Source organism: Ochotona princeps, chromosome 32 (assembly GCF_030435755.1).
Source record: "Ochotona princeps isolate mOchPri1 chromosome 32, mOchPri1.hap1, whole genome shotgun sequence".
Classification (NCBI taxonomy): Eukaryota; Metazoa; Chordata; class Mammalia; order Lagomorpha; family Ochotonidae; genus Ochotona; species Ochotona princeps.
Window position 1 is genome coordinate 12469559 of NC_080863.1, and position 25693 is coordinate 12495251.

The 25693-nt window shown below is 45.0% G+C and overlaps 1 protein-coding gene across 3 annotated transcripts in view; it reads right to left on the reverse strand.

Moving 5' to 3' along the window:
- CACNA2D1 (calcium voltage-gated channel auxiliary subunit alpha2delta 1) overlaps nt 1-25693 on the reverse strand; it is a 378401-nt gene that overhangs the window by 282349 nt on the left and 70359 nt on the right. For all 3 annotated transcript variants that reach the window (XM_058657498.1, XM_058657497.1, XM_058657496.1), the window contains exons 2-3: nt 17377-17458; nt 1143-1259 (exon numbers count right to left, since the gene is read on the reverse strand). In XM_058657498.1, coding sequence (XP_058513481.1) covers nt 1143-1259; nt 17377-17458 — 199 coding nt within the window. The remainder of the gene's footprint in view (nt 1-1142; nt 1260-17376; nt 17459-25693) is intronic.

A 25693-nucleotide genomic window follows, 5' to 3' on the forward strand; every position in this document is an offset into this window, starting at 1 on the left:
CATTACGTTACGGTGGTCTCCACGTTCCCCTTGCCTTATGTCCTCACGCACCACCTCACATCACCACAAACAGAAGAGAGAGAACAATAAGGAGGATGTGTTGAGGTAAGGCATCGCTGACGTCATCTTCATGACAATATAGCATCGTAATGATTCTATTCCATTAGTAGCAACAATTGGTCGTCTCTCTGGCTAATTTATAAGATAAGCTTTGACATGGGCCTGACAGTAAAACATCACAGTCCACCCGGTCAGCCCCCAGAACGGTAGATACCCAGAAAAACTGAGACATTCGTCCTGAACATTTATATATTTTTTGTCATTATTCCTTAAACAACACCGCATAACCACTATTCATACAGCATTTATATGCTATTTGGTGTTATGAAAGATCTGGACGTATTGAAAGTCAACAGGTGTATAGGTTAAATGCAAACAAAAAACCTACTCTGCATCTGTAGAATTGGGTGCTCATGGGGGCCCTGGAAGTAACCCCTGGAGATCCCAGGGATAACATATAAGCCTCAGTGCTGTGCCCAAATCCAGCACCAATGGAGGGTTTGCCATGTATCCGCCATGGGTGAGGGATCGTGCTAGAAAATGAGTTAAAATTAAACTCTGGCATACAGATAAATTATATAGGCATAATGGCGACGAAGAAACACAAGTTCCCAGAGAATATGTATATGAAATCGTATGATTTTAACATGGCTAAGAAACAAGAAAAACGAAAATGACTTTGTTTACCAAAGCATTCACATCAGATTCAACAAATCCCATCTCTAAGATAATAGCCACTTTAGCAAGAACAGCAGGTTGGCAGGATAGGAGAGTATGGAATGTTAGGAATGCTGGTAGTGTTTGTAGATTTCATGTGTTAACATATGTAAGCAGGTTCATTGATTGCTAAGCAGACCTAAGTATAAACAGATATAAACGTCATTGCATGCACTATTCCTAGATAACACTGTGTAGTGCTACGAAAGCAGAGGTAAATGAACGCATTCATTACAGAACCGTATTCATTGTACGGTTACCAAAAATAAAAGAAACATTCTAGAAGGAATGCACAGACACAGCGAGAAGTGGTAAAAGATGAGGATTGCAAAGTGACCTCGGGCACAGCTCGCTCAGGAACTCACCACCAGGGCTTTCGATCTGTTGCTAAGAAGTTTCTCGATGTCTCTGGCTGCAATTTCCACCAGCTGGCGCGCGTTGTTTGGTTCTACAGTGTACAGATCTTGATATTTTTCATAAATCTGCGTGAAAGGAAAAGGAAAAAAAATTTAAAAAATTCCTAAGAACAGTAATTGCGTGTTTGGCTCACAAGCCCCCATTAGACTATATTTCAAACTATGAACGCTGATTACAGAAACCCACCCCTTTTCTTTCTTCATCAGGATCTTTTTCAAGACAGTGTGAGGACACAGAAATCTGTAAACATAAATTTGCTGGAAAACCACCAGCCAGTCGCAATAGCGGGCTCTTAAGAGGTTGCAAACCATCGAGGACCACAACAGCTTGTCCACACACTTCTGAGGTTTGGAGCACCACAGTGACCTCAAAATCCCTGTAGGAACTGGCAGGCTGACAGCAGAGGAGCTCAGAGCGACAAGGGAACTGGTAAAGCCCTGAGGGTCGCCCCTGCGCGACGCAGCAGGCAGACAGAAGCCAGAAGAAAGGCTGTGTCATGGTGGATGCTGCTAAATCAGAGAGAGAGAGAGAGACAGAGAGAGAGACAGAGAGAGAGAACAAGAGCCCTATTGTTCTGCCTGACAGCACGGGAAACTTGAGAGGCCGCCCCCATGCAGGGGAGCCACAGGTCATTAAGACTCCAGTCTTGAGTACTTTAGTTCAAACTTCCCATGTTATAAATCAGTGGATCAAACTTGAATGCAATTAAGCCGGGTAGCCAAAGAAAGCCCAACTGCACGTCTGGCTTGCGCCATCTCCCTGAACTGTCAGGTGCAGCATCTTGTTTTGATGGGGCCTTACACTCCCTGCAGGAGAAGAACGAAACCCAGGGAAAACAGAGGGGGTGGGGAGGAAAGGCAAGGTTTGTGGCTGCAGAGCTGAGCTCCAAGGAAATCCCTTGTGCATACAAACAGATGGGATACGCACGCATGACTAACCCATCTTTGAAAGCCAGAACCTGGCAGCGTTTGACTGTCTTGTGAGAAGTGAATCCAGGCACACACAGTAACCAGCTCAACCCTGCTCTGTGCGGGCACAGCTCCAACATTCTGCATTGCCCACGGCAGGTCGCACAGCCTGGTGAACAGCCGGGCTCAGGATACCAGCTTCAAGTGGACACTGATACAGAATAGACTAACGTTTATCTGTTCGTTGATGCAGACGTTATATTTTGATCAGAGTAAAACTTAACACCACCAAAGATCTAAACGAAAATGTGACTCCTCTGTTTCGTTATTTTACTCAAGCTGAGATGTTGGCTATATGCATTTGAACTTTGAAGTTTTTATTTAAACTCTGAAACGCACATGCGTTATGTGCTGTAATACAAAATTATGTTCTTCTAGAAGTTCTACGTATTACTACACTCGTTTTAGTCTCTGCTCAGGGCAGGACTTCAAGTACTGTTTGTTTGTTTTTTTTTTTAAAGATTTATTTTTTATTTTTTTTTTTATTGAAAGTCAGGTGTACAGAGAGAAGGAGAGACAAAAAGGAAGATCTTCTGTCTCATGATTCACTCCCCAAGTGACAGCAACAGCTGAAGCTGTGCTGATCTAAAGCCAGGAGCCAGGAACTTCTTCTAGGTCTCCTACACTGGTACAGGGTCCCAAGGCTTTGGGCCGTCCTCGACTGCTTTCCCAGGCCACAAAAGCAGGGAGCTGGATGGGAAGTGGGGCTGCTGGGAACTGGCTCCATATAGGATCCTGGCGTGTGCAAGGCAAGGATTTGTAGCCACTAGGCTGTCATGCTAGCTCCTCAATTCCTATTTTATACCCCGACTAGGCTTTGCAGAACACTCCATTGCAAAGTTCTGACTTTCACTGAAGCCTAGGTGCAGGGATGTGAATTTTCTGAATGGATCCACTGAATAGTTAAACGTCAACATCACTTTAATCGATCCAGGATACTGAGTTCTTCGCAGCGAAGCCAGTAGAGACAATTGGTCTGAAATGTAGTTGTGCTCCATACCATTAATAACGTGTTCATTTCTCTATTCACGTCTAACCTCTTTCCTGTGGCATAGGAAATACAATAAACTCCACAGCTGGTAAAGATTAGTTCAGAAGTATAACTCATAGTTCATGTTATGTCATTTATCTAATCACTATCCACATGTCAGACAAACTTCTAGGTGGTGCAAAGAAGAGATTATAAATCAGAAAAGGGCCCAGCATGGTAGCGTAGTGGCTAAAGTCCTTAGCCAAGTAAGTCCAAGAATTCCATATGGGCACCGGTTTGTATCCTGACAGCCCCGCTTCCCATTCAGCTCCCTCCCTGGGGCCTGGGAAAGCAGTGGAGGAAAGCAGTGGGCCCCTGCACCTGCATGGGAGACCTGGAAGAAGCACCTGGCTCCTGGCTTCGGATTGGTGCAGCTCTGACCATTGCGGCCGCCTAGGGAGTGAATCAGCAGAGGGAAGATCTTCCTCTCTGTCTCTCCTCCTCTCTGTATATCTGACTTTCCAATAAAAAAAAAAAAGTAAATAAATACTTAAGAAATAAAAAGAGCTGGCTCACAAACTTTAAATACACGGAGCCTATGACGGGAGAGTTTAGAGCTAACACCAGCTGGGCTTGCTTGTTTAGCAAACCACAATTGAAATGCTTTCTTTGATAATTAAATGGATTAAAATCAGATCACTCCTGAAGCAAAAAACAAACAAACAAAAACGGTTCTGGTTTGAAAAGATGCAATAGTCATTGTTGTTGCGCCAACGACTGTTTTTGGATTTCAAAAAGAGTCCTGATTTGCTGCGTGAATTATCCTCAGAGTACAAGGTTTCAAACAGGTTCTTAAGATGACAAGCTCAAATTTGATCGCGTAGATAGATGTGAATTACTTCGACCACCGATAGCCGTGATATTTAACATAGAAATAGATAAGTGTTTCAAATGCAGTCTGAGTGGCCTTTTGACGTAGCAGTCAGGAAACAACTTAAGATGTCAGTATCCCATATCGAAATCTGCGGGTTCGATTCCTGACCCCAGCTCCAGGTTCCAGCTGTCTGCCCATGCAGGCCAGGGTAGGTGGTACATGACTCGAGTGATTGGATCCCTGAGAGCAACAGTGGAAGAGAGCCATGTTGAATTCTGGGCTTCTGCTCCTGAGTTCCAAAATTCAATATGCAAAATAATACATTTTATTTTTTTAAAGATTTATTTGCTTCCGTTAGAAAGTCAGATATACAGAGAGGAGGAGAGACAGAGGAATATTTTCTGTCTGATGATTCCCTCCCCAAGAAAAAGCAACGGCCAGTGATGTGTTGATCCAAAGCCAGGAGCCAGGAGCCTCCTCCGGGTCTCCCATGTGGGTGCAAGATCCCAAGGCTTTGGGCCATCTTCAACTGCATTCCCAGGCCACAAGTATGGAGCTGGATGGGAAGCAGAGCTGCCGGGATTAGAACCGGCGCCCTTATGGGATCTTGGCGCATGCAAGGCGTGGACTTCTGGGCTACCATACCAGACCCCAAAACAATACATATTAAAGTAACTTCCCAGAAATCGAGTCTTATGTACCTCGTCTTACACCCAGACACCAAGCAGCAAAGTCACGGATATTCGAGAGAATATTGGAAAGGCATTGGGAGTCAGAATTGATGAATCCCTTCACTGGCCTCCAAACGCTGTTGCGAACTGAGACACTGTCACCTCGTTAGCGCCTTGAGGACAGAATTCGAACAAGTGCTCCAAAGAGAAACGTGGCCAAATGTCTGTGCATGAAACCTTAGGCTCGCACATTGTTAGCAGCTATTGAGATTTCTTGAATACGCCGAGCATTCGCGACTTCCGCCATGCTCACAGCTATCTTCCTGGGGGTGTTGTCCTTTCGACAGCCCCTGCAGAAAGCAGGCGAAGAGACCAGAAGCTTCCGTACAGATAACTGATGGGAATCCAACTCAAGAACCCAAAACACCTGCACCATGATTGACTTCAGATCTGTAATCAGCAGACTTCTGGTTCAATGATTTCAGAACAGCCAGTTACAGAGATCCGTATTAGCAGGGTTGACCCTGTAAGCCAATGACATTTTTCTCACCATAGAATGGCTGTTGGTGAATACATCACGGATCAAGGGCCGAAAAAAGGCTGAACCTGGGAAACCAGCAAAAGGAAAGTTGAATTCAGATGAAACTCGACCCACAAGGGACGGCTGAGGCCAACAGAGGCGCCATCTTGTCTCAGAATCTGTAAGCATAGGCTTGTTTAACTCCAGGAGTGAAGTTTGCAAATGATCAGCCCGCTTCAAAATAGATCCTTATAAATGAGAGAGGACCAGAGAGACGACAGGTTGAGAAGCAAGCAGCCTTGCATGTGAAGAAACAAGAAAGGAAAGGGGTGTGGGCTTAGCAGAGGCTGCGATCAACGGAAGTGCCACACATTAAGCCAGTTGTATCGACTGCCATGATACACAATGAGTTAGCTGTGGTTAGGACGTCCCTGTTGAAAGTACAGAACTATGACTGGATTCTGGAAGAAGCTTCACTTTCTCCTACGTTCCCTTCAACTGGCTACAGTCTCAATAATAGTTCGATCATCCTCTGAGTGATCCATTGCTCATCAAACCAGAAATCCTGAAAAAGAAGCCACCTTTGGACACTATGATTAACAGTATTTATTAGTTATCACTCGGCACCTGCCGTTTGCCAATCATTAGGTTCTCCAGAATATGAGGAGGAGCACTCGTGTCAAAATTGTACAGTTTCCCTTGGGCATCAGGAAATAATGAAATTAGCTCAAAGTCATCCCGTATTAACATCACCTTTGGGTGAGGCCCTAGCAGGACCGTCTAGACAGCAAAGCTAAAAATATCGCAATGGACACGCACACTATGTGAAGGTGAAATGAGCTGGATGAATAAATGTGATTCTATCTCAGGATGGTAAGAGTGGAATTAAAAGAAAAAAGTTCCACTGTCTCCCACCATCATTCTTCCTTTACTGTTTCGGGTGACTACATTCAAATGCACGTTTCTTCAAGGCTAATTCAGCCAACAAGACATTCACCCTCCCAAAAAAATGACTCCTTTCATAAGACCGCTTTCAGTTCATCTTAGTTGAATTTTACAATGTAGGGTGGTTTGTGAATTTGTTTTTCTTTATGAAGTGTTTCTGGGATTTTTTGAACTATCTGTTCCCTAGCAACAGAGAATGTCTTATACTTAAAGTTGTGCTAACACAAAAGAGTGGCATAGTATTCATGCTTGGTCACTTGAAGATTCCTTAACTAAAGATATTTTATGATTCAGAGCTGGGATAAGGTACTTCTTTTCACTTACATATCCGATCATCTCAGCCGGCCAACAACAGAAAGATATTGAGATGCAATATGGTTCCTCCACTTAAGGCTGAGGAGTCACTGGGGACTCTAATATTGCCAGGGCAAGGGTTGGGTTCAAATAGTCGCTCTTTTTCATCCACTTGGGAGACCTTGACTAAGCTCCTTGCTTTCAGGCATCTGAGGAATGAACCAGCAAATGGCATCTCCCTGCCTCTATTTTCCCAATCTCTCTGCTTCCCAAATAAACAAAACATAGACATTTTAAAAAAACAACTAGAAGTTATCAACAATGAAGATAAAAATAAACATACTCTACTTTAGGGATAATAGCTATTTGCAAAAGTGAATTCACTTGTGAAAACAAAGCAGCATTTTCTAGCTCCTGCTTTTCTTTCATCTAACCCTTTGATGACAATAGCAAATAATGTCATGCTTCCTTCGCAAAATTAATTTGCTTTTATCTGTTTAAAAGGCAGAGAGAGGGACACTGCTCTTCTGCTTTCTGGTTCATTTCTTGAATGCCTGCAAGAACCAGAGATCAGGCAAGCCAGATTTGGGAACCAGGAACTCAAGCCAAGGTAGCCACATGGATGACAGAGACTCCGTTACTTGAGCTACTACCTGCTGGTCCCCAGATGCACATTGGCAAGAAGCTGGACTCAGAAGCAGAGCCAAGACTTGAAGTTTCATGTACAGGATACAAGTATCTTCATTTTTATACCAAATATCCACCCCAGACATCTCTTAAACAACAGTCATTCTATTCTTTGTTTAGTCTACTGCCAGTTTAGCCAAGTTGAGTTAATAACGCATACCGACACTGGTGCATTGTATTAACCTGATAGAGTTTGAGCAAATATAGGAAACTGTAATATTCATTTCACAAGATGCAGGGTGTTTTGTTCATGTCATTTGAAAAACCACATGCAATCCTCTATGGCTTCCTGTTAAGGAAATTATAGCCATTTCTCACCTAGACTTTCAAATTTAAACACTTGTGATCTGATTTTGTTATTGTTAACTATATGCGAATATCCTCTAATATTGTGATATCTAATTTACATTCAAAATATGACTACTGTGTATTTTCAATTTACCTTATTTTCTATTTACCTTAAGCAGTTTCAATGGTTGTAACATTTTTTTTTGTCTGTTTTGTATACCAATACATGCCCAGCACAATAAACATTGATGGCAAAAATTCACCACTGAATATCAACACTGACTACCATGTCAGGCCTCATTCAAAATGTGAAAGATAACATACAAATGCTGCACCCCTTATTTAAAACTAAGTATTTATTTTGGACAGAAGTCCAAATAATAGAGCTAGCAATGTTGCTCTGTGGTTCCATGCTAGAATACAAATGCAACAAGGTAATAGCTATATTCTAATTACAAACACATAAACAAGTCATCGTCTTTGTGAAACAAAATATTAGCGTTCTAATGAAGAAACACAGACAATTTATGTCATCAGAATTCTGGATGAAATAAAGTTGCAGGGACTGTTCTGGAAACACGAAATCATAACCACACCTTTCAGGACATGCGTACTGCAATAAAGGAGAAAAGAAATTAGAATGTGAGTGACACAAGGGAAGATTAAAAAATAAAGATTGAAAGTCGAATTGGGTCATGATTATGGAGGGATATAAAAGTCAGGAGATTGGTTTGTACCTTATTCAGCAGTGAACTTGAAGCTATTTTAAATTGTTAATACCTCAATCAAACCTCTGGTTTCTCTCACTATGAACTAATAAGAAGAATACAAAGCATGTTTGTTTCCAATAAGTATCACCTTGAACATATACTTGTGTGTGCCAGGATAAACATACATACCAAATACATACACATATTTGGTAATATTCTTACACTTCTATAGTAATTTTCCAGTAATAACAGTATCCAGCTAGCATTCTGCTGCCAAGTCCAAGAGTTCCCTTACTCATTAATTTCTTTCGATTTAATATGATACAGCTGCCTAGCTGAGATCACATCAGAATCACTGAACCAGAACACGCAGCTCATTGTCCTAGCTGGACAAACGAGAACATAAGGGTGACATTTGTGACAGACATAGCAAAGACACAGCAGGGCAACCTTCACGCAAAATACAAAGAGATCTATAGGTAGACAAGTACAGATATACCTATGTGTATGTATATTTACCTATATATTCTCACTGATTAATTGCATAGTACAGATTAGCATACTGGAAAGTGAAGAGACATTGCAATATGCATCTCTATTCCTAAATAAAAGGAGGACTCTAATGAAACTCTTAAGTATACCTTGACAAACTGAAACTAGATTTCCTACCATCGCCTAAACCTACGATGCGATGATACATTTCAACAGCAGAACGTTAAACTAGGAACTGTTCCTGAAGGACTATACAACTGTAATAATATGGGGAAAGATGGTGGGCGGGGAAAAGCTGGAAGAAAGGGAGGGAGAGGAAGGAATCCCTATACCTACAAAACATATCAAGAAAGATAATAATAATGAATTTTAAAAATGCCCTTTTTCCAGGGCTCAGCATGATGGATCAGTGGCTAAATTATCACCTTGTAAGCGTCAGGATCATGCCCTAGGTGTCAGTGTGTGTGTGTGTGGGCAGCACATCTCCCTGCACGTGGCCTGAGACAGCAGGGGAGGATGGTCCATAGTCTTGGGACCCTGAACCAGCATGGGAGACCCAGAGGAAGCCCCTAGCTCCTGGCATCAGATTGGCTCAGTTTCGACCACTGCGGCCATTTGGGGACTGAACCTGCAGTTGGAGGATCTTTGTCTCTTTTTCTCCCCATAAATCTGATATACCTTTCCAATAGAATTAAGAAAATCTTGTTCGGAAAATCCGTTTTCCCTCAAAAATAAAATACCTACTATTAGAAAAGTTGCCTGGGATCGGCGCTATGGCAAAGGGAGCCACCATTTGGGACACCTGCTTGCTGCATCTGAGGGCTCGGGCTCCTGCATCCTACACTGCGTGCTGGTTCTGAATCCTAGGCTTCTCTACTTCCGAGCCTGGGCAGCAACTGATAAAACACTTGAGAATCTGCTAGCCAAGTCAGAGACAGCAATGGAGTCGCTCACTCCTGGCTTTGGCCTGGCCCAAGCTGGCTACTGCAAGCCAGATGGTGACTCAATGGCTGGAAGTGATCGCTCCCTCTCTGTTCCCCAACCTCTCAAACACACACACACACACACACACACACACACACACACACACACATACACAGTGTTCTCTGTCATTCCGCTCATTGTTACTCAAGCTTACAAGCAATCTATCCAGAGTGGAAGGTGTTTCCCACAGTGGTTTAGGATACCCCCATCTGATGCCAGAGTACTTGGGGTTGATTTATTAGCTCACTCCCAATTCTACCTTCCTGCTGATGTGCGTGATGAAAGGCAACAGTGACAGGTGAAGTGGTTGGATCCCTGCCAGCCAAGCGCAAAACCTGAATTGCACTCCTTGCTCCTGGCACTGTGGCCCAACAGGTAAATTAAAACTTGAGAGACATGCTGTCCCATACTGCAGAAACAGGTCAATTCTCAGTCGTCCCCTACCCATCCAGCTCCCTGCCATATGCCTCAGAACGCAACAGACGATGACCTAAGGGCTGGGACAAGGACACTCACATTGGACACTAGGAGTCTTGCCTCCTGACTGCCGCCTGGCTCAGCTGTGATCATTGCAGACATTTGAGAAATAAACAAACAACAAGTGGAAAATCTTCAACCTCTCTCTCTCTCTTTCTCTCCTTCTGTGTCACTCTGCCTTTCAAATAGATAAGGACTGGTTTTTTTTTTTTTTTAAAGATTTATTCATTTTATTACAGCCAGATATATACAGAGGAGAGACAGAGAGGAAGATCTTCCGTCCGATGATTCACTCCCCAAGGGAGCCGCAACGGGCCGGTGCGCGCCGATCCGAAGCCGGGAACCTGGAACCTCTTCCAGGTCTCCCACGCAGGTGCAGGGTCCCAATGCATTGGGCCGTCCTCGACTGCTTTCTCAGGCCACAAGCAGGGAGCTGGATGGGAAGTGGAGCTGCCGGGATTAGAACCGGCGCCCATATGGGATCCCGGGGCTTTCAAGGCGAGGACTTTAGCCGCTAGGCCACGCCGCCGGGCCCAAGGACTGGTTTTTAAAGTAAGTCAAACAATTGACAGCTCCTGCTTTTGGAGTCAACCAAGCTGAACTGCAGCAGGTTGGACCACTGGAAATGGAAACCATTGAGAAATGAAACGCTGGATGGGAGATCTCTCTCTCTCTCTCTCTCTCTCTCTCTCTCTCTCTTTCTCTGCTATTCAGATAAATTAAATGACTCTTTTAAAAGAGAGAGAGAAATCCAGGCAGAATCGCAGTCCTGATTTGTTATATTATTTCACCAATGAGGAAAGTGAGGCCAAAACCAAATGAAAACACATGAAAAAAATAATAATAATACACGATTCGGCTTCCTTACTTAAATAACAAACATGGGAATTTTTCCCAAGGCTTGATCATCGCTCTCACGATGTTTACGGCAGCAAACGAGACATAAGGCAGATCTCACTCGATCAGTAAGGAAAGCAATTCTAACGTCAGAGAGCTGCTTGGCTGCCGTCCAGGACCCAGAGCTACCCAGCCTCTGTGTCACCCCTGTGTCCTCCTGGCTCCCTGCTCAGCATCAACACGGATGCATTGAGACCAGCTCCTGATCGTAAGGCTCATTTTTTGCATACATATTCATGCAGTCAGCTCGCCATCACCTACTTATACAAGATACATGTCCACAGTGTCCAGAGATAATCATCTAACTTATTACTGAGAAAAAAAAGTTCTTCACTCAAAATACTGTGTGGATGCCAACTCATGACCTTTCACCTTTCCCCCTTGAGTGGCGTATTAAAACTCCAAGGTAGTGGTGGTGACGACATATTCATGTTTCATGAGAGTGAAGGTAAAGCCAGGTAGTTACAGGATTAAGCTGTTACAGAAGGATGCTAACCTTCAAACAAAAACACCCAGAAACATTCGATCGCTGGCATTCATAGAACTATTTGCACACTTTAGCCTTAACACGTAGGAAACTCTAACTCAGGTTGCAATTACAAAGTAAGCTGCAAGGAGTGACCTTTGTTAGGCAACAGGAAGTTAACAAAAAGTTTGGATGGTTGGAACACCCTTCCTTGCCAGGAGACACTGGGATGTTAGGATTCATACACAGAGTGCACACAGCCCAGTGGCCCACAGTGCAGGTGCGCAGTATGCCTTACAACTACATCGCAAGAGGCAAAAATTCTCACCACGCCGGATCTGATGTCATTACTTACATGAGGCTTGGGGCGAAACACAGAGGAGAAGCCTGGGCCGACCGTGCTAAACAAGTGTGCAAATATTTACAATTGGGCACACACATGACGAGATATATTTCGGATCATCTTGGTTTTTTTCCACAACTTTTCTAATGATTTATTTTGATTGGAAAGTCAGATTTAGAGAGAGAAAGATCTTTCCTCTGCTGGCTCACTCCCCAAATACCTGCAACAGCTGGGAGCTGTGCTCAATCGAAGCCAGGAGTCAGGAGCTTCCTCCGGGTCTCCCACGTGGGTACAGGGTCCTAAGGTTTTGGGCCGTCCTCGACTGCTTTCCCGGGCCACAAGCAGGGAGCTGGATGGGAAGCGGGGCTGCCGGGATTAGAACCGGAGCCCATATGGCATATTGACTCATTCAAAGTGAGGACGTTAGCCACTAAGCTATCGCACCAGAGCCCATTTCAGATATTTGATAATTCTGATTGCTAAAAAGAAGTATTTAAGTATTTTTTTAATTAGGCTTCTTTTTTTTTTTCTTGATCTATACTGTCCAAAATATGCAACAACTACTTTTGAGTTGTGTTAACGATATCCTTTTATTATTATTATTTTTAATGTTGTTTACATGGTGAAGAGGGATACATGCTCTTGTGGGCCTCTGATTAGGGTAAGGAGGGGAGAGATGGAGGAAGGTGGATGGAAAACACATTTCAGTCTTTTTTCCCTCTTATATCCACAGAGGAGGGGGGAGAGAGGGCCACTCCTTGCTGTCAAGCAACATCGGCACCCAGGGATGGGAAATGGACCTTTGGTGATGCCCTAAGACCCCAACATGCAGGAGAGTTCTCAGGGTGTTACCTGAGTGGTTTCCTTAGCCCTGAGACATTGTCACTTTCATTGCTCCAGGGTTGAGAAAATCCTCCAAAGCTCTACTGGTCCCCAAAGTCTACCTCAGTGCATCCACAGCCCCGGGAATTGCTGCACAGCATGGCCAGGAGAATTATCCAACCTGTTCTGCCTTCCATCCTCTGATGAGGCAGTTCACATCTCTCACTGGCCTATGTGTGCGTCTGGACATGAGGTCCATTGCAAAGGCACCTGAGCAGGGCCAGTCCTGAAACGTGTGCTCCAAGATCAGACCACACGCAACCTGTGATTTTTCTCTCTGGCTGAGGTCTGAGTCCAGTGGTCCAGTTGGGAAATCCACCCCCAAAAGCCTTGTGTGGGGTGACTTCAGATCTGCCTTTCATTTGAACCTGCCAATGCGGAGTCAAGTATGGTTCGGCACGGGGTCTGTCACCTGCAGTCCATGCCCAGATGGGTGGATGCGGCTTGGTCAATTCGGCCTCAGTCCCATATCTCGCATGAACTGACAGGAGCTGCAGCCCAGCTCAGCCAACTCGCCACAAACCCAGTCTTCAGGCATACCAGCGGGTGCTACAGTCTAGTTGGGATGAACTCTAGTGACCCCCACCAGAATTGCCCCCAGACCTGGTTTCTGCACATGTCAGCCTCAGCTGTGTCCAGGCTTGGCCCAGCCAGCATCCCATCCAGCTCTCATGCACACTCATAGGTGCTGCAGTTTAGTTCAACTCCACCCATCCACAGGCCTAGCCATCATGTATGCCAACAGGTGCTGCCACCTTGTCCAACCCTGGACCACCCGTAGCATTGGTTCTTGTGCTCACCAGTGATAGCTACATGTAGTAGGGGACTGCCCACACTTCTTCTGCCAGATATGTTCCCAGAGGGTACTATAGTTCAGCCAAACATGACTTGCCCACAGTCCCAACACTTTTCAACTGGTTCTGCGGCCTAACTCAACTGGCCTGCACCCAGTCTGGCTCTTATGCATGGCCACTGGTACAGCAGCCTAGTCCAACCTGCTGATACCAAATCTTTAATAAGTTTCTAGACAAAGCTCTTAGAAGGATGGTATTCAGATAAGAATTCACAATGGCCTCCCTAACCAACTCTCCTGTACTCTCCTGCCCCCTTCCACCGGAAGAGACTCACTAGGCAGATGGCTGTACACTTCAAGATCTCTCTTCTCTGTCTCTCTTCCAGTCAGATGGGATTGTGACTAAGTTCTGAAATGGGAGTGCAATATGTCAAACCTTGACGATGATGTCTGTCTCCCTTCTCTTAGCTTTCACATGAGGACGGCACCAAAAACAAACACCTTGTTCCCCAGTAAGGAAACCACACACTGAAAATGGCACACCATCCTACCAGCCCCAAAGCATCTTGAATAAAGGATATTCACCTACCCAAATACTCATCTCTCAGAACTGAAACAGCTTTTAGCCCATTTCACCTCATTACCCCATCACATAGCTGGAATATAGAAGGCCAGTGCATCCATCATTCCAGAACACGAGAGTCGTTTCGGATTGCTACATCCCCTACACTGAAGTAGAAATAATAAGACCCCGAAGAAACCACGTTGACTCTTCGGCAAATCTTACAGAGCCAAATACAATCCCTCACCTAAGAAAAAAACACTTTCAGAAACTATACACACATATTTATACACTTATAGACAAAAGTATACACCTATTTATACAGCCAGTTTGGAAATCATAAGAAAAAGCATATTGCAAAGTTTCTTCATATCATGCAGTTATAACAAAATAAACCATTTCAATGACTAACCATCGCCTCCACACATGGCTCTGAAGACTTTTCCAATGTTTTTAAAGATAACATTTATTTTGGGCTGGCGCAGTGGCAAGAACAGTAATATTCGGCCCTGTGGCACACACATTCTCAATGGGCACTGGTTCATATGCCAGCTGCTCCACTTCCCATCCAGCTCTTGGAGTATGGACTAGGAAAGCCACGGAGGATGGCCCAAACTCTTGGGATCCTGCACCCACATGGGAGGCCAGGAGGACATTTCCACCTCCACGTTTTGGATTAGCTCAGCTCTAGCAATTGCAACCATGTGGGGAGTGAGCGAGGGGATGAAATACCCTCTCTGCCTGCCCCTCCTTTTCCCTCCGTAGAATCTGCCTTTCAAATGAAAATAAACAGATATTCTTTAAAAACAGAAAACTCGGGGAGAATCAAGATGGCGGAATAGGGTAAGGTCACATTTAAAGGTCACGGAAATATTAGCCAGTGTGAAGCAAAGAAGGCGCATTGCAGAAAAACGGGAGAGGACAGAAGGAGAGCAGAGGGGTACCTGGAGACTGACAGACACAGGATAGCAGCGGCCACAACGGCGTGGCGGTGCAGTGACCGATACCTCAGCGACATTCAGCAAGTGACGAGCCGAATTGCAGCGGCAGCAGGAGCTCCAACAGCAACAAGGTGGGAAGGGACCTTTACTGGGAGCTCAGGAGGTGAAACCCTAAAAATTACACGTCCTGCTGGTATGTTTGATTTGACCAGAAGCAGAGACAGAGCGGCAGGTGCCAGACGGGCATGGAGGGAACCGGGTGGATTTCACAGCCCAGTCCGCCCCCTACAGCCGAATCGTGCGCCATTTTGCAAGGTGTGGAAAAACTTGAAGACTACAGCGAGCTGCGCAAGCGCTGAGCTGGGAGCAAACTCACTGAGCTCAGTGCATTGCACGGGTCCCACAGGGAAAATAATACCGACTGTGGCATCGTACGAGTCAAAAGAGGTCCGTGCGGCCCTCAGACCTAATGGCCAACAGGTTCCGGCAAGATCAGCGCCACCAACAACCTAGCTGTATAGGACACCTGGCGTCTCCCTAATCCTGGGACCTGCTCCAAACAGAAGTGGGAGAAAGGCTGTACAGACAATGGTGCAGCCTCAGCACAGTATCACAGGAGGTAGAGACTGGTGAGCCAGGAGCTGGGGCTCCAGAGACCATGGTGGAAATCTAAAATAAGAACCCAGACCTGGAACTCGCTGGAGGGTGTGGCACAACTGACTGCAAACAAAGAGCCGCGTACCAACTGCGATACGTAACATTGAATTGTAGACCTGTGGGTGATACAGCTTAGAAACCTGCCCCAAGGAGAAGACTCTGCTCATCAGAAGTACAATGACCAAGAGCAAAAGAAGAGACAAAGGCACAATGAGTATTACTGAAGATTCCCCTGCAAAGGAGCAACAGCTTTTGCAAACCTCAGAGGTAACTGAGGAAGACATCGAGAAAATGGGGGATACAGAATTTAAAACACTTGTTATAAAACTTCTTATCAACAAGAAGCACATAAAGCAGGCATTCAAGGAATTCAAGGAATGTCACACTGGAAATGGATCAAATAAAAGCTGACATATCAGAAATGAAGAATATAGTGGAGAAAATTAAAAGTACAATGGAGAGTCTCCAAAACAGAATGAAGGAGGCAGAAGAAAGATTCACAAAATTAGAAGATATTTCCTGTCACTAGTGGGAAACAAACAAAAAGCTGGAAACAGAGCTGGGTCAAGCTAAAAAAAAAGTATTCAAGAATTGAAAGACACAGGCCCGGCGGCGTGGCCTAGCGGCTAAAGTCCTTGCCTTAAGTGCGCCCCAGGATCCCATATGGGCGCTGGTTCTAATCCCGGCAGCTCCACTTCCCATCCACCTCCCTGTTTGTGGCCTGGGAAAGCAGTTCGAGGACGGCCCAAAGCTTTGGGACCCTGCACCCCCGTGGGAGACCAGGAAGAGGTTCCTGGTTCCCGGCATCGGATCGGCACGCACCCGGCCCATTGCGGCTCACTTGGGGAGTGAAACATCGGATAGAAAATCTTCCTCTCTGTCTCTCCTCCTCTCTGTATATCTGGCTTTCCAATGACAATAAATCTTTAAAAAAAAAAAAAAAAAGAATTGAAAGACACTATTAAGAGTTATGGGAGTCGCTGAAGGTGCAGAAAGAGAAGCTGGAATTAAAAGGTGTATTTAATGAAATAACAAGGGAAAATTTCCCTGATCTTGAGAAAGAATTGGGAAACAACATCCAGGAGGGGCACAGAACTCCCAACAGGCTTGACCAAAAGCAATCTTCACTATGACACATGATCATCAAGCTCTCTTCAATTGACCATGAGGGAAAGATCCTTAAATGTGCACGTGAAAAAAAAAAATCACCCGACGTATAAAGGAATGCCAATTAAACTCACAGGAGACCTCTCACAGGAAACTCTACAGGCCAGAAGAGAATGGAGCCACATATTCCAGATTCTAAAAGCAAAAAATCGTTAGCCTAGGATAACAGACCCAGCAAAGCTTTCCTTTGTCTTTGAAAATAAAATAAAACTCTTCCACAGTAGAAAAAAGTTAAAAGAATATGCCTCTTGCAAACCTACCCTACACAGAATACTTCAAGGCATTCTCTTTTTCTCCCTCTATCTCTCCCTGTCACTCTCCCTTTCAAATTAATACCTTAACTCAATCGAACAGAAAATAAACTAAGATCTTCCCTGAAAGAATGGAGGTTTGGGAAGGAAGTTTCCTGAAGTATCACAGATGTCACTTCCTATTTGCAAAACATCACCTGCCCCGATTCTCACTCAAGATCTCCGCATTAGGCAGCAGTGAGTACCAACATCTGCCTGCAACCCCCAGGACGCCAGCTCCCAAGCAGACAACACTACAAGGCAATTGAACGGAACATGGAGGGGTTTCTCACGTGGCTCTTACATCAACAAGCTGGTTGACTCCACTTGCCGTCTTGGCCAGTGTGACCAGGTCATCTTGCATCTTATCTACCCACGACTTGATCCTGCGGAAATCAGAGAAGAATCCATTAAGATTTATCCGTGAAGAGCCACCTGCTAACACACATTCTAACACATGCCGGCTGCACGGAATTCACCGAATTGCCTTTCGTTTGACTCTGCTCCCCTCTAGGTACCACTGTGTCTACACTCCCATTGCAGAAACTGTGGAAGGACTGAATTTTGAGTCTAATCGCCTTGAAGAGTCCTGAAAACACCTGCAAATCAAAATGGGGGAAAATGCCGTTAACTCGTTAGTGAAGCAAAACCTCGACCTACTTTTCCTTCCAATTTCAGAAAAATGAAACATTCAGAAAATAAAACATGCCTTGTCTTTTATCATGTCTTCCAAAAATAATTCAAAGAGCAGCATACTAAATGGTCACCATGTGACAAGCGTATAAATATTTGTACGATTGAGGTATAATCAACCTTACCGATTTGACATTGTCTTCTAGTCTTAAAATTTTTTTCACTAGGTTGAAAGTACATTATCTAAAGTTCACATCTTCTACATTTATATCATAAATACTTCCCCTTGCCATTCAAAATACTTCGTAAACATTTTCTTTCTAATGGCTGCTTAATATTCCAATATTTCTATGTCATATATTTGGCCAGTATCTCTTCTTTTAAAATAAAAAATAACTATGTCATCAGCTTTGAAGAACTATAAAAATATCAGTATGCGAAGTTCAAAACTCTTTTATTTCCTGAACGAGGTTCTTAGATTCAGAGTTATTGGATGAAAGGATACATTTTAAAGCAATGATTGGATGGTTCAAATTACGATTAAAGGATTTAAGTCCTAATATTTTTAGACATTTATGAAGACATTCAAAATATTCATGGAAAACAAATAATATGATGCCTGAAAATACATTTTGCTTTAAATTTCATTTTTCAATGAACATTTTGGATACCCTTGCAATTCAATGAAATGGATATCTGAAAATAGGCACTACAGATGTCAGAATACTTAATGAGAATCTAACCAGCTGTTCTATTTTAACTGTTCCTTGACATTAGAACATTGCCAAATCTCCAACAATTTGTCATACTCAAATATATATATAACTTAATTTGTAATTTTTCCTAGAGTGAAATTTCTTGTTCTCATGTTATACCTAACCCTAAACTGGATTTTTTTTTTTCTGAATAAATACAAGAAAGTACTAGGAAGTTAGTCAGAATAGAGGGAAATAATTTATATTTTAATTTGAACTTCTCGCTATAAATCTTTTATTCATATCATGGAGATTCACCTGTATGCGTTTTTCTCTTTCAAGACAAAACAATTCCAAATCGCGTAAGGTGGCCAATTTTTAAAACTATGAACTGAAATACACAGACTCGAACTCAAATGTGAAACAATAGCATTTCATGGAAAGGGGAGTTGAATGAAGTAATGGGAACATAAGAGAAGAATGAAAAACAGATGAGCTCCAAAGCAAGGGGGAAAAGAACATTGTCAAAAAGAGGCTAAATGCCTTAGCAAAAAGTAAAAAGATTTGATTTACATGGGACACAAATTCACTAGAGAGCGAAATACATTGCAACAAGGAATACCTTAGCGTAAATAAAAATACGAGTGTTCATGCTGTATGATTAGGTTAAAATGGTTTATCAAGACCCAAAAAACAACCAAATAGGAATACAGTATAAAATAAACATGTGTAGAAATGTCAATTTTGATCATAGGCTACTCTAATACTTGCTGCTACTTAGGAGTTAATGTGTATATTTGAGAAAATAGAAACTAATGTTCGTAATACTACTATTAGATAAGTATAAAAAGGGTGGCCCATTTTAACCCCAACTTCAGAGTCTGGGCCAGGCCAAAGCCCAAGCTGACATCTCCATCAGATTCTCCCACGTGGGTGATGGGGCGCATCAATCAGGAGCCAATAGATGGTGAGGCAGGATGCAGGAGTCTTAGCACTAACCAGACACTCTCCCAGACCATTAGCTACCTCATTCAAATCATCCAATCTCTCTGAACACTTTCTGGACAAATCCTTGAACCCAAAGCAAAGAAGCTATCTCTTCTCAAGCATAAGCTTCAACAGTGACAGTGAGAAAGTTGCATACACACACTTTGAGCTAGGAAATGGAGATGAAAGTAGTGTGTGTGTGTGTGTGTGTGTGTGTGTGTGTGATGAAATGAACGGAGCTCATGCATACATTTTTATCTGTTTCCTAAAGGATCCAAAGCTAACATTACTTTGGAAATAATACATTCATTTTCTTTCTGATGCTGTTTACATTGTTGAGGGGTATATATCCCTACGTGGGCCACTGGTTAGGGTGGGGAGGATCAAGGCATGGGGAAGTAGATGAGACCCACTGCCTCTGATCTCTTTTCTTCTCCCAAAAAGTAGGGAGTGGGCTGCTCCCAGGATTGGGGGGGATGGGGTCAGGCCACGTGATGTCATCCCTGGGTTCCTGATGTGGAGCATGTTCCAAAGACACTGCTTAAATGCTTTCAATAGTTCTGAGATGCTGTTGGTTTCCTCGCTCCAAGCTGAAAGAATCCTCACATCAATGGGATTGGAGTAGAGCTCGGCCCAACCAATCCCTCTATCATACTCACACTAGCACCTGTCCAGCCAGCTTCACTCCTGGCCTTGGTTCTCATGCTCACCAGCCAGAGCTGCAGCCCATCACCGCAGTGCCACCCTACTAGGCCCACTCCAAGCCTCAGATCTTGCACTCTCCAGGTGGTTCTACGGTCTAGCGTGACAGAACTTGCCTGCGGTCCCTGCAACTTCTAACAGATGCAGCAAAGCCCAACCAGACTGCACTTCCTCTGGTTCATGCATACACCAGTAGATACGGTCACTTAACCCAGGCTGGGTCTCCCTGTAACCCAGCTAAAACGCAAGGCAATGGTCTTAGTAGTCCTCCCCGGCCTGCTCCCACATGCTAACCAGTGGGAGCAGTGACCCATCAGGGGAGCCCCTGCAGCTCCCCTGTGGGGCTTACCTTTCCTATCCTGCATCTAATGTGTGCTGGTGGCAGCTGTGGCTCAGAGTGGCATGGCTTGCCTCACCTCAGCATTCTCCAACAGGTGCCAAAGCTTGGCTCTGACTGCCCTGCCCCCCAACTTCCAGCTCATGATGGCAGGTGCTACAGCCCATCCCAGCCTGCATTACACCTAGTGATCTGCTTGGTGTTGTGGCCCAATCCAGCCTGTCCTGCACCCTGTGCTAACTCTCACAGCTACCAGTGGGTGCTGTGAACTGGCTCAGCATGGTCTGACCCCAAACCTGACCCCCACATATACCAGCAGGTGGTCTAATCTGGCTTGGTCTGGGCTACTCCCACCCCCAGTTCTTGCACTCAACTGCAGGGACTACATCCTGATCCAGGAGCTCCCCAAGCTCCTCTTATCAGGCCACCTCCCAGTCACAGATCTTGCGCCCGCCAGAGGGCTCTTGGGCTACTTCCTGTCCTGGCAGATACAGTGGCTTTGTCTGACAAGCCCATACCGTTCTGGCTCTTACCATTGGGTGTTACAGCCACACCCTGCATGGTCCACCTCCAGACCCAACTCTCACAAGTTTCAACAGGTGCAGACTTAGCCCAGCCTGTCCTACAACCATTCTGGCTCTTGTGAGCACCAGCAGGTGCAGGAGCCTAGCCCAGTTTGGCACACGATTGTGCTCACCAGTGGAATCTGCAACCCAGCAGGGTCATCCCCTTACCTCCATCTCAGTCTTTTTCCCAGCCAGCGGTTGCTCTGACCCAGCCTGGTATAACCCATCACCAAGCTTGGCCTTTGCGATCAGAGGCTATAGCCTGACCTGGCCCAGCCTCCCCCGTTCTCCACTCTTGCTGGTGGGTGCTGCAGCCTAACCCTGTGCAGTCTCACCCCCACCACAGGCTTTCATACATACCAGTAGATGAGAAAGTCTAACCTAGCCTAGCCCAGCATGGTGCACACACCATCCTGGCTCCCATACATTGGGCACCACCCAATTCAGCCCACAAACCTACCAACAAGTGAAGCAGCCCTGCCTGGCTTAACCAACACTCAGCTCGGACTCACATACTCACCAGCAGGAATGATGACCCACCAAGGGGGTCCCCCAAGCTCCCCCACCAAGCCTTCTCCCAGACCCAGATCTCATGCGTGCTAACAGATGCTAGGTCCTTACCCAGCATAGCCCAGTCCACATCACATCCAAGTCTTGGATGTGTCTGCAGGTGCTACAGCCTGGACCAGTCTGTTCGGTTCCCAATCCCAGTAATGATGAGTGTTGTGGAGTTCCATGGCCATGCCTAGCTCAGCCTATCACCACCCTGGGCTCTCCAGCAAACCGGCTGATATTGCAGTGAGTGTTTTAACTCCACATCTGTTGGAGCAGGCGAGATCAGATATCAAAAAGTACAAGGAAAAGTCAATTGAAGCCCTGGACATCTTTTGGTTTTTATAGATTGATTTATTTTGACTGCAAAATCAGATATACAGAGAGGAGGAGAGACAGAGGAGAAGAGCTTCCGTCTGATGATTCACTCCCCAAGTGAGCGCAACAGTCGGAGCTGTACCGATCTGAAGCCAGGAGCCAGGAGCCTCTATCAGGCTTCCCATGAGGGTGCAGAGTCCCAAGGCTTTGGGCTGTCCTCAACTGCTTTCCCAGGCCACAAGCAGGGAGTTGGATGGGAAGCAGGGCTGCTGGGATTAGAACCGGCACCCATATGGGATCCCAGCACATTCAAGGTGAGGATTTTTGCCACTAGGCCATGCCGCCTGGCCCAGCCTTGGAAATCTTGAGATTCCTGTTCATTTGCAATAACACGCAACTAAAAACATCCATTAAGATATGACATCATATTCTCAAATGGTGTCTAAGAAACCAAATATTCTATTACAATAGCTGCAAAAAAAAAAGAAAATATTTCATTACTTAATTTCAACTCATTCTCATCATCTCATCTTTATTTATTGATTAATTTATTTAAGCCAAACAACCTTATCAAGACAATATGCCATAGGGACTAAGTAGCCTGGGTCCTACATCTTGTTTTAAATCGCTTGAGACAACCTGCACTTTCCCAAGAGCAAATTACTAACATCATGGCTAAAAGACAACAGGTTGCTCTTGGACGGCTTTCAATTTGTTTTCCTATCTTGGGTAGAAACCAAGAGAACTTGCATCTCCAACCCATTCGAGACATTTCACCCACCTCCTCAACACCTGATTTTCCGAAGTACCATAGAAAGTGGCGAATAAATAGCTCCACCGTTTTGCACAAACAAACACGGGGGACACCTTCGGCTCTGCTTGTTATGGCTGGAATTGCCTGGAAATGCCTGTAAGCCTCGGGTACTACCAGAGGCGCCAGCGTCCCAGGCATCACTGGACATCACAGACTGAGCACAAAACACGAATGAGGCCCCTTCATGCCCGTTCCTTCATCAACGACGAAGAAATGGCTCCGTCTCTCTAGTCTTCACACTTCACGCTACAGAAACAGACCAAAGCCTACACACAAAATATGAATATTCAAATGTCTCATTCATTGGAGAGGAGAGAGTGTGTGACATAATCGGTATGGTTCCTTTCGCAGTGAGATTTGTCTGCACATTGCAGGGGTGCAACGTGAAATTTAGGCACAGATTGCATCCTCTTTCAGTATTATGAAGCGTCACACTGAAGTACAAAGTTTTAAGTCTGCAAAGTTACTCACTTACTCCGGTTACATGCTAAGAAAAATGAGAGAATTCGCCAGGTTGGAACAGTAACGTCCAAGTTATAGGTAAGGGATGTTATGTATAATAAGCCCTGCTCAGTACTGTCTTCGAGGCGGCTGCGTTTCTCCGAAAAACAAGATAAATGTGTGCCAAATTGCCTGCCTCTTGGAAGGGGAGGCTATTAAAACAGACCTCTTTCTTCCACACGCTTCTTTGGATTCCACTTGCCGCTGCCACAAAGAATGAGAGGCGAGGATTTGTTCTAGTATGGAAGGCATTGAGAAGTTCTTACTACGCAACAGCGCTGGTTCACGGAACTGGTTTCCCGTCTGCCACACACTTCAGAGGGGTCTACACAGGACCCCTGCTCCCAGCGTCACAGTGCCCAGCACTGGGAGAGCAAACTAGTGGATGCAATGTGTGAATAAGTAAATAAAAAATAGATTCATATATATAAATAAAATCAATGTATGACTCTATTTACCTATCTTCTATCACCTCTTTCTGCTTGTCAAATGAATAATAAAACTCCTTTTAGAAAAGGAGCAATAGGGCCCGGCGGCATGGCCTAGTGGCTAAAGTCCTCGCCTTAAACGCCCCGGGATCCCATATGGGCGCTGGTTCGAATCCCGGCAGCTCCACTTCCCATCCAGCTCCCTGCTTGTGGCCTGGGAAAGCAGTCGAGGACAGCCCAAAGCCTTGGCACCCTGCACCCGCATGGGAGACCCAGAAGAGATTCCTGGTTCCTGGCTCTGGATCGACACAGTAGCGGCCATTGCGCTCACTTGGGGGAGTGAATCATCGGACGGAAGATCTTCCTCTCTGTCTCTCCTCCTCTCTGTATATCTGACTTTGTAATAAAATAAATAAAGTCTTAAAGAAAAAAGAAAAGGAGGATTGGGAGATAGACCACAGAGAAAATAGAAAAGACGCATCTTGGATACAATAATGTGTTTACAACAAAGACAGTGCGACAGTCACACACACATGTACCATTTGGAATCCCAGCTGAAGGCAATTCTCTATCGATGCCACTATTTTTTAAGACATAATCTTATTTTTAACTCTAGAGGGTAAGGTGCATGGTGATGCCCTGTGGAGCTGGGATGGGGGTGGAATTAAAATATCGGAAGATCTGACAGTCTGACGAACTCAATTGTGCTGACATATAAATAGCTTATTCATAAATCTGAAGGAATACGATCAGATATTTCAAAAGTCAAGTGTCCCACTTGCTATAAATATTCTACCGATGCCAAAGTGCTCTTTTTTTTGTTATATAATAAGCCACTCACAGTGCTGTCGGGCTTGGATAAAAATAGCATTAGCAAGTCGAAGACTCCCTAACCTTAGCCAAGAGATTTCGCTAACTATGCATTGCTCACAACACAGACAGCTACATCATGTCATTTTTTTTGTGGTGTGTAATAGAGGAAGGCTTCGTATCTTGCACGAAATCATAGGATTCTTTTGCAAGATAGGTACCACGCCAGGGGCTGTGTGTTTCCGAAATTATTCCCAAAAGAAACCGTTTTCAGTGACACTGATGTTCCGGTTTGTCCAACTGCCCCAAAGTGTGAGACAGAAACGCCTTAGGATTCCAGGTAAAGTACTGGAAAGTGGGAGGGGAAGGGGGGGGAATCCGAATAACTCGAATTTGATCCTTCAGCATGCACGCGTGTGCGTGTTAATCCACAACTACCACATTCATCATTCTCGCAGGCCAGTCTTTGTAAATCTACTTTCTGCCATTATCTCGAATGTTTACCTAGGCAGCCTTTTTTGAAAATTGTGGATGCCTTGGCAGCATCTGGGCGTTCCCAACTTCAAGGACGCAAAGAGGCAATGCATTACAGGGTTGGCAAGGATGCCCGCCCAAGTTTGAGCTGGAGGGAGCGGGCTCTGGCTCCCCCTCCTCCCGGGATGTGCTCCCAGCTCTGTTCTCACCGTGCCCTGGCGCAGCGAGGTACAGCCTCCTGCGCAGCCCTGCCTGACCCGTGCCGACCAAGAGCTCCCCAGGGCCGCACGATCTACTGCAGAGAGTGGTCTAATTGCTCATTAATTTCTAATTGAAGCTTCCCCCGGCTTTGGGCCGTCCTCGACTGCTTTCCCAGGCCACAAGCAGGGAGCTGGATGGGAAGTGGAGCTGCCGGGATTAGAACCGGCGCCCATATGGGATCCCGGCACATGCAAGGCAAGGACGTTAGCCGCTAGGCCACTACTCCAGGCCTGTCATATTGCCTTAATAATGGCTTTCTACTGGCCAGAAATGACTCCTTAACACTCAGCTCCCGTAAAGGCCTCTCTGCTCAAGATGTTGACAGGGCAGTCAACAGTGGACTCTCCTCTCTCTGTACCTGACGTTCCAATTAAAAATAATAAAAACAAATCTTAAAAGAAAAAATGATACGTACTGATATACTTGTCTTCTGTCAAGGATGGCCCAAAGCCTTGGGACCCTGTACCCATGTGGGAGACCCGGAAGAGGCTCCTGGCTCCTGGTTTCGAATCAGCTCAGCTCTAGCCTTTGAAGCTACTTGGG